Source organism: Erpetoichthys calabaricus, chromosome 7 (assembly GCF_900747795.2).
Source record: "Erpetoichthys calabaricus chromosome 7, fErpCal1.3, whole genome shotgun sequence".
NCBI classification, from domain to species: domain Eukaryota; kingdom Metazoa; phylum Chordata; class Cladistia; order Polypteriformes; family Polypteridae; genus Erpetoichthys; species Erpetoichthys calabaricus.
Genome location: NC_041400.2, coordinates 59,060,190 through 59,070,450, shown reverse-complemented (window position 1 = coordinate 59,070,450; position 10,261 = coordinate 59,060,190). Strand labels below are relative to the sequence as shown.

General features: G+C 36.1%; 1 protein-coding gene across 1 annotated transcript in view; it reads left to right on the top strand.

Annotated features, from left to right (window-relative positions):
- Positions 1-1,864: 1,864 nt before the first annotated feature.
- rasa1a (RAS p21 protein activator (GTPase activating protein) 1a) overlaps positions 1,865-10,261 on the top strand; it is a 178,158-nt gene continuing 169,761 nt past the window's right edge. The window contains exon 1 of the mRNA XM_028804718.2: positions 1,865-3,034. Within this exon, the coding sequence (XP_028660551.1) occupies positions 2,493-3,034 (542 nt within the window). The 5' untranslated portion in view covers positions 1,865-2,492. The remainder of the gene's footprint in view (positions 3,035-10,261) is intronic.

The following is a 10,261-nucleotide window of genomic DNA, read 5'->3' as shown; positions in this document are numbered from 1 at the left end:
CCTGTTCTGAAGCACAAGTGGTATGGCTGCTGGTCAAGGTAAAAAGATCTGACATGATACATTTTAATTTCAGACACTGCATCAACCAAAGCTTTAATATTTTATCTCTAACTTTTCTATTTTTTGTCAGCATGGGACTAACCTCTACCTTTTTCCTATTTTGCAAATGCACACTGAGACAGCCTTTGACTTATTCTGTTTATATTTAAGTGTACAATAATAGCACAATCAGCATAACTTCTTATGTTGTCTTGACTTAATTTTATACCAAAATTATATATATATATATATATATATATATATATATATATATATATATATATATATATATATATATATATATATTCATATTATATATATATACAGTATTCATAGCTCAAAAAGGCACCAGCATCAACTCTTCACATTATTTTACTGTATATGGTGAAGAAAATTCTAAATTAAGAAGTTTCAGTAAGAGACAATGGGGATACATATCTGTTTAGTTTGTAAAACTAGTTCTCCCAGTTTTCCTTTATTTTTTTTCTTCCTTTTGAGACAATAGTTTCCTTTCTAGGCCAAAAAATATGTGAACTGCAATTGTGAGAAGTTGCCCTGTCCTGGACAGATTCTTGCTTTGTGCTTGGTGTTGCTGGGATAGACTCTGGTACCTTATCATCCTGAACTTTTTTTAGTACTTTGAAAAAAGAGTTTTGCTCAGTCCAAAAAAAAAAAGTTACCAATGTAGTTTAGCACGAACTGTTTAAATAAGTTGAACTGAAAAAAAAGAAAATCAGCGACTGGCTAAAGTCACTAAAACCACTGCTTAGGTCCCAATATCTACAAAATTTAATTTGAATTGTGAATTAGCTGAGTACTCAAATTACGTTTTGTACCCAAATTGGAATTTTAAATCAGAGAATTTAGTGGATTTCTGCTAATCTAATATACTGACTAGGCGACATTTGTCCCAGTTAAGTACAAAGTATTAAATCCAATGCATTAAAATAAAAGCCACTGAGGGCTCGACCAAAATGACCAGTCATTCCCTCAGATTGCGACATTAAAACATACATCGTGACAGCCAGCGTCACCTCAGTAGAAGGAGCAGAAAACTGACATTATTTTTTATAGCATTTCGAATCCAGATACAAAGATATTTTAATTGTTTTCGATATAGCCAGAATCATAGCTCAGTTTATTGGCCAGCTACACTAACGTGTACTGTACTAGGAATTTGTCTTGATAGTATATTTTCCGGTATAAATTACATACCGGAACAACTATATTAATTATTCAATAATAACAAATATATGCCGGGACATTTAAAACCGTTTAGAAAACAGCACGGAATTTGCTACGTTTTGAAATAGACTCGTGTAATTGCATTTTAGCTTTAAGCCGTTTGACACCCCACGAGATTAAAAAAAATCCATTCAGACCACTGATTTTTCTTAAACTGCAAGCATTGACATTAAAGCGACAACTTTATTAACACATATTTGAAACGAAACACTCTTGCATCAGAAATGAATACGGGACGCACTGGGGCGGTATGGCAACCGTACAATTCAGAACTAAAAGCTCCGAATGGAAATCTTTTCAGCAACTTTTTTGGCAATAACAAACGATAAGCTAGACATGCCTAGAGATCCCGGATAGGGCTACTCGTGTGGTTTTCGTCGCATAGCAAGGCCATGCAGTCGTTACGAACGCGATTTTCTTTACAGAGTGTTACTGCCTCTCGAAGCATGCATGAACGCCCTCCCGCTCCCACTTTTTGGAAAAGCAGCTGACTGTGTAGAGATGGATTGGCGTTTTTGCTTCTCCTGCTCAGTGTTTCGACGATCGCTTAGTCGAGTCTATGAGTTTGTTCACTGTAGTTGGCCGGGTTTGTTGGAGGGTGCGCTTACGTCTCGGTTGGCTGCTGGTGGAGCAGCTGCGGCGGCGGGTCTCTGTCTTTTTTTGCTACAATAAAAGAGACTTTCGAATGGCCGAAAAAAGAGTGATCGTTTATTTTGTTTGTGTACTGAACGTGAGCGAATAATACCAACTCTGCAAAAAGAAGACACTGAAAGTGAAAAGGATATATATCTTGGCACGGAAAGGAGCTGGAGAAGTAAAAAAGAAAAAGAAAAAAAAGGTGCAGACCGACGACGGGATTCCGGACAAGTGGACTGCCGTGCTGCTCATGAGGTATACATGAGTAGTGAGCTTGCACAGCAAGCCGCGGAGCACGACGTGCAAGCTGCGTGTTGCTCAACTTTCTCCATGGTTCGTGTGTGTGTAGTTAAAGTTACTTTTTGAAAAGTTTTGTGCTCCGCGGGAAAACAAAGATGAAAATACGCCTGTGAGTTTGAGATCGGAGCCACGTCTGTTTTCTACCTCCGGGACAAGACGGCTTCTGATTTTTCTTTTAATAAACGACCCATGCCTGCACCTTAATCGGGACGCACAAATAAAAAAGGGGACTTTTTTCTTTGTTTCGTCCATATTTCTTAAGGAAAAACATCATGATGGCGGCTGAGATTGGCAATGAGGAGCCGGGCTCAGTTTCAGCTGGAACGGGTGGTGGCGGCGGCAGCGCTGGGGGAGGAGGAGGCCCCCAAAGCGGCCAGTTTCCGATATTCCCCATTGCAAGAGTGCGAACAAATAAGATAGCATATCAAACCCAGAACAGCGATACAGACTCTAATTCTAAGTCGGAGGTGTGTCCGTGCCCGCTTCCCCCATTGCCAGAGTCCGGAGGCCAGCCCCCGGTGCGGACCAGTGGCGATGGGTATTCTGCTGCATTTGGGACAGGTCATACTGGAGGGAGTACTGCGTCTTTCTCATCATCGAACTTCTCGCTAGGAGAAGGGCAAGGTAATCGGAATTCACCTATCTCTGGGGGCCCGGATGGATCAGCGTCCACTAATCCTGCATCGCCTCAGCCAGCAGTCCCACAGCCAGCATGTGGTGGCCAGGGAAATGTAGATGAAAGCGATATGATGGACGGACAGGAATACGAGGAAGAGGAGGTGGCATTCCCCCTATCTGCGCCACCTACGAACCAGTAAGTTGGTTGAGCTTGCGTGCATGCGGTCGACTTTTTCACAGCTCTGTTGCATTTGTGGGGGCTGCCGGGGCAGTTACTATCTAAAGGAAACTCATCCGGAAGTTTTGACGTAGTATGGATTTTCAGGATGCCAGTGCTATGGTATTTTCACCTTTACAGCATAATACCAAGTGTCCGATGTACTCGTTTTTACTTGGTTTAACCCCAATCGTTTTTGATTAAAATAATTGTAAAAGTTGTTTTTGAAGTAATTTTCTTTAAATATGTTAAGTCTGTTTGCAAAGGCGTTTTTTTCACTGGTCGCCTAAGACGTTTTTTAAATTCGTTTTTTTATCCATCAGTAATCTAGTTTATATTGAGACAAAGTGGTATGTTTCCATGAAACGAATCGTTTGAAAATTAAACTCAAAATTTGAATGTAGTCGTTAAATATACGAAACATTTACAGGATTTTTAATTTTCACGCATTTAACTGAAAACGCAATCTACAAATGTAATTCATAAATAAGTTTTGAATTTTGACTTTGGGCGGAGTTAATTTAGTTTGCGTTATTCCCATGCACTCGCTTCTTAAAAGTGTATGTGGATTTTAAATTCTGTGCTTGCCTAACGATTTCAGCTACTCCAGGATAATAATCAGATTCTGGGACTTAAGAAAGCAATTCTAAATCGGTTACTAATCTTTATTATATAAAAGAAAGGCAAAAGGTCATGAGAACTGGTTCATGAAAAGTACCCACTCAAGATTGACACACCCTTAAAATTTCAGGTTATAATGATGCTCTTTCATGTCTAATTTTTTGTTGTTTATAAAATAAGAAAATATTTTAGTTTTAACTGTGCATGAAAATTGGGAACAGAGACTCTGTTACACTTTAGGTTTTCATCAGCATCACACTTGCTTTTTTTATAGAACCGTCTTTATCAGCCACTATTTTGCATACTAATTCACGTTAAAGGTTTATTTATGCCCAAGTGGTTTCTTCCAAATCAGTAGCAATTAACTTTAGGTTGATGACATTTTCTTAGTTAATACTGCATAATACTGCATTTTTGATATGATGGCACTCTATCAGAAAAGAGCTGATTGCTCTTTTTTGGGGATTTGGAATTTTTTTTTTTTTTGGACAGGCGTTTCACAACCTCTTGGTCAATTTTTGAAGATTTGTGGAAGCATAAGATTGACAAAACATAGTGATGTAGTTTTGCAGGTGAAGGTTAAGGAATCTGAATTTTTAGATTGAATTCTTTATTTTCAGGTGATTTTCTACCAACACCCTTTCTTATACTATGGAGCTGTTCAAAATGTTTTTAAAAATGTGCATTTGTCTTCACAAAATAATTCTCATTTTCTAATATTTAATTCAGTTTCCAGCCTTAATCAGAGTCTGTTTTCAAAATGGACTATTAAATACATTTTTTTCTGTTTCAAGACTGACTAGTTAGTCTTTGTGATACTGTGAAATAATAGAATACTATCTAAAATAACATACAAGTTACAGTTCTGTTATTGTATTGATATGTCACCTTCAGTCAGTGTGACATAGAAAGTAAAGACAGAAATATGAAAAGATGAAGTGGGTAGCAATGCAAAGCTAAATAGCATCCTGCTGTTATGATTCTGTAGCTTGCCATCCTATTTCATTTCATGCATTCTTGCACTTTTAAATATGACATACAGTGCACAAATTATGAAGCACCATGAAATATATACAAAAATTATATATAGTATATGTAGTTTACTGAAGTCCCATAATTTACTTTCTTGGGGCATCAGCACCATATTATGGTGATTATAGATAGAAGAATTCCACAAATGTCCTACTATGGCTTCATCATATACAATAACTCGCTTGCATAAGATACACAAAATGCAACTCCCAAATGCTGAGAAGTGAAGGAAAATAGGTGAGACTTTCTAACTACAAAGCAAAACATCTTAGTGAGAGTGTCATAAAGCAAATGTGAAAAGTGTACGCTATAATAAAGTAACAAGTCTACAGCCTTTATTTAAATTACAAGGAGACTTTTCTTTCCCCTTGGATATGTAGGTATTTTGTTTCTTAGTTTAGGTTACCTTTTCCAAAAGAATCTGTTTTTCTACAAGTTTTACTAACCCTTGTAAGTTTAAGAAAACCAACATCTTGAAATGTAAGTTTTCAAATATTTAATCCTAATTATCATGAGAGTCATTCACAACTGCTCACTGAGAGAAAACCGAGGACTTGCTGGACTAGTTATCTCTCTAGACTGGCCTGTGAATATGTGTGATTTCCCAAGTAGTTGAAAGTAGAGAAAAGCCAAGCAAAATGACACCTTTTATTGGCTAACTAAAAAGATTACAATATGCAAGCTTTTGAGGCAACTCAGGCCCCTTCTTCAGGCAAGATGTAATACAGAGACTGAAGTTCCCTATGTTTATATACACACTCTAGGACAAGAATCAACATTGGTAAATCTTTAAATGAGAAATTTTAAATGTAAAAAATTAATAGATTCATTCAGGCTAGGGTTAATTTAACAAGAGAGAAAAGAACAATGTATTGTCAAGATCTCTGGATAAGAGAACTGTCCAACACCCTAGTACTACAAGTAGTTGAAAGAAATTGCTGAGAATACGGTACCTTGGTCCATTCAGCTCAGCATGTTGCCACCACAACCCCGACGGGATAAGGAGAGCACAATGAGTTGTACCTTGGAACAACAATGTTTGTTATGGTGTATTGGAAATGATTTCTTTCTGGTAAAAGAAATACATAAAGACTTCTTAAAAAAAAAATTCTTTAAATTTTAATTGAAGCTAATATAGCCAGTTGAGATATGAAATTATGGTGTAATACCTACTTTTTTTAGTTACTATCCTTGCTGTCATATTTTGCATATGCTGAACATTTTGTGTGCAATTTAACATGTATTTTCATTATCAGGTTTGCAGTAATATTAATATGGATGAATCAAATAAAGTTTAATTAGATTTTCTATGGCCTAGGTCAAGAGAGGCTTGTCATATAATGTGCTTAAAAGTTTAAAAAAAAACAAAACCTTATTTCAGTAGAGGGTCCCTGGAATGCATAACTTATCCAAGCTGCTTTGGGAGAATGGCAGGAACTAGTCCATTACATAGTATACTCGCATTTTATTCTGTGATTTGTACTGGTACACTCAAAGTTTCATTCACATTTTATTAAGGCTGTGTGATGACAGATTAAACCGCTTAAGCAGAGGTAGGTTTGAACTGGAAAACCTGCTTGTGGTGGCAGATGAGGTAAGGTCGTTTTATCAAAGAAGCATGTAATGTTATGCTTCAAGTACAATTTCAACAAAGGCTTTTAAGGTCTTTGACTTTGTATGGGTTTGAAACGTGTGAAGATTAGTGTAATTTTCCTGAGCAACATAGTTTTGAGTCGGTTTGTTCTTTGTGTGTCTTTCATATTCTATACTGTTTATAATTTTGTGATGTTATTTGATTTGGGATCTAGCATGTCTGCAGTGGCCATAGGTGCAAAAAAAATATTTAGTCAGTGTTTGTTTTAATTAAAAAAAGTAGTTGTCTATCGAGTAAACATTTCACTTTTTATACATTTTAAAGTACTATGTGACATGAAATTGCAAGTTTTTCAATTTGAAGAATGTCATTAATGCTTATGGTAGATAGGTGGCTGAATTACACAACATAATGAACCAAGCTTGAATGTTGCACAGTACACCAGTAGCTCTTCAGGATGCCAGCTAAGTAATTTTAAATGGAGTAATAAAAATGATATATATAGGCATCATAATGATGTATGATAAGACTATTTAAGAGTATTACAGCTCACCCAAGGTCAGAAAATAATCAGAATAACAATAACAGTATTTCAAGTATAAATAAATCTGAAGAGCCTTTTACATACTTACTCACAATTCTAGTTACAGACAGCATGAATAGGTCAGCTACCTCACTAATCTCTCACCTTGTTTTTTTTTTTGCATGGAGTTTCCATGGTCTTTTTAAACATGTGCCTGGTTAGGGTTTCCTCTCACATTCTGAAAGGCATGCAGGTAGGTAATTTTGTGATTCCTGTTTTGACCAGTGTGACAATGTGCACAGTTGGGTGGTATGATACACTGGTGCTCTGTCCATAGCTGGCTCCTACCTAGTGCCCTATGCTTATGGAATAGGCTCCAGCCCCCTTGACCTTAAGCAGGTTTAAATATATAATGATGTATTATTCTATATATACTGTTTATTACTCGTTTTTTATTTAAACCTTTTCCCCCCCCAAAAAATTTGGAATAATAATTAGGTACTCTTCCGTTCTGGCATAATCCAGTTGATTGGAGGTATCCTACTTGTACACACATCAATTGTAAGTCATAAATGTAAATTAAACTCTGATGTGCACAATATTTACACAGTTATTTGAATTAACTTCAGTTTAACTTGTAAAACTTGTGCCTTCACTTCTTGTACCACATTATGCTGCAGTTGCAGTGATTGTCATCCATTCACATGTGCACATAATTACAGAATTAAATGTTGGCACTTATCTTGATCCTAAAGGTGCTATCATGAACTCTAGTCCACTGCTCTGGATTAAAAAGTATTGATAAAAGACAGCTGAATGCAATAAAATGATCTCTGCAAGTACAGTATTAGTCCATTTTGATTGTAATTACTTCATAGACGCTTAATTTTTAATCTCTCTATGCTTTGCATCTATTTTTTCATCTTTCCATCTGTTTTTTCTTATTTGGCAAAATCCTAAACATGAGACATTGTTATTTTAGTGCAACGATTGTTTAGCACTATCAAATGATGTATGTTGGAAAGGGATCTTTATCTTAGTGTGTATATATTACATTTGTATATTTCAGTTTTCAGCAATTGAAAAGTTAATGATAAATTTAGTTCAGTCAAAATTAGAATCCAAACATCATCATATCAATGCCACATGAACCTGTTAGTATTAGGATTACCCTAAATGCTTTTTATTAATAACCTTTTTTTCCAACAATGCTTCAACAGTAAACATTATTTGAATAATAGCATTTAGTAAAAGATTGCATTTAATGAAGAATTGACTATGACTTCTTTCATTTTTCTAAAATGCCTTCATGTCTTGTTTTAAAGGCATATCACATAGATGAGCAGATGCTTCCGTTTGTGGATTAATCAAGAGTTAACACTATAACAGAACTCACTTTAGCTGTATAAATGACATTATTTGTAGATACAGCTTAAACTGCCGTTGATGACAGAGTACAGATATACTATACTGTATATGCAGTTATGATCCCTTCTTTCTTATTAGTTAAGTTTTACAATGATGGACTGTAGGGCTGTGTATTGGCAAGAATCTGGAAATACAATATGATATAAGGGTTATGATTCAATATATTGTGATATATTTCAATATATCAACTTGCTTACAGAGTCTTAATTTCTTTAAATTAAACTTTAGAGAAACTGTCATAGTTTAAAGAACACACCATCATATGCATACAATCAGAGTAAAAAAATGTACTTTTTTATGCAGTGTGAACAGTGGGATCTGCATTTGTATCAAAGTCCCTGTAACATCTAACATCATAGCACTTCTTTTTGTACAATCTGAGCAAAAGAGGTAACATTTGCCTATATCAGTAAAAAGATAGAAGTTCTATTTTTTAGATCCTGCTTTAAAGACTCACAGAATGTTAGTTTTTAATTTCTCATGTACAGTATTTAGTAAAAGAAAATGCATAGTCCCTGTAACATCCAACAACACAGCAGTAGTTTTTGTGCAATCTGAACAAAGGAAATTAACATTTCTGTGTAGCAGGGAAAAAGTGTTTGCAGTTCTCTTTATGTAAACAAATTAAGAAAATAATTTTGTGCACTGTTTTGTGAACAAAGAAATTACATCTGCCTATATCACTGAATAATAAAAGTGCTTTCAGTATTCCTAAAAAAACATTAAACAGGGAAATACATATAGATGGTGAACATTCTTGGACACGTTTAACTTGGATTGCATGTTTTTCCAGTTTGTATATATGTCCATGTTTATTTTTTATTGTCGGTGTACAGAAAGATGAGCTGGTCAACATGCCCAGCTTACAGAACACTTTTCTGTGACAATGTCTCCTGCGGAGGTAAAAACTCTCGCCACAGAGATGCTAAGCCAGAAATGCACAGTAAACACTTTGCTCCTCTGGATAGCTGAGGGTACTCATGTTTGTGTTCTTTTCACTAACAGATTGTTTTCTAGGAGTGGAAAAGTGGTTTCTTCTCTAAACCTTTTAATCTCAGCTTCATATGCAGATTTTGACGAAGTATTATCTTTTACAGAGGCAAACGTAGCTTCAAGCAAGTCAGTCAGTGCACAAGCTTATTGGTCTCTTCATGGGGGCGTGGAGGCAGATCCATCCTGATAGTTAGGCGGGTGATCACTGTCTTCTGACTGGTTAGTCTCCCCCACCAGACTGTCTACCTCCCAATGCTGCTAAAAAAAAATAAAAGCATCACATCAAACTATTATTGGGTAGAGTGGTGGCTCTGTGGCTAAATATTTGTGGTGGCATCTGGAAGGTTGCTGGTTCAAATCCCATTACTGCCAGAAGGGATTCTATTCTGTTGAGCCCTTAAGCAAAGCCCTTAACTTGAAAATTGCTTCAGGGGCTCTGAACAGTGGCTAACCCTGCACTCTGACCATCTAATGTCATGCGAAAACAGAAATTCCATCAGGAATTATTAAAGTATGTCAAAATTAACTTTACAGTAAATTTATATTAATTGCCACAACATATAATCTGAGTTCAAATTCCTCCTATTGCACATTTTTACTTTTGTACATAATTGTCCCAGTCCAACTATTAAAATTTAGGCCCTGTCCACACGGGTGTTCAAATTTTGTTTAAACGAATGTGCTTTGAGTGACCTAGGTGTCTTTTGTAGTCGAGCTTAATTGACGTCAATTTGACAATCCATTTGCGTTTGTCTACTTCTGTTAAACACCAACCTGCAGCCCAGATTGTAGTTTTGTGTGTTTTCCTGTGGAGAGTAGTCATCAGGCAGTCCAGAGTGTTTTTAACCTGTGGGGTTTGAGGGTTATCCTTCATTAGATTCATGAAATATGTATCAGTTGGCTTTATTAGACCTGAACTTCAGCCTCCTTGTGTTTAAAGTCCCCTTGCACAGCGTGTGAAGAAAGGGACCTTTTGTGTAATCTATGATAAAATGCAGCCATTTCTGCATAAATT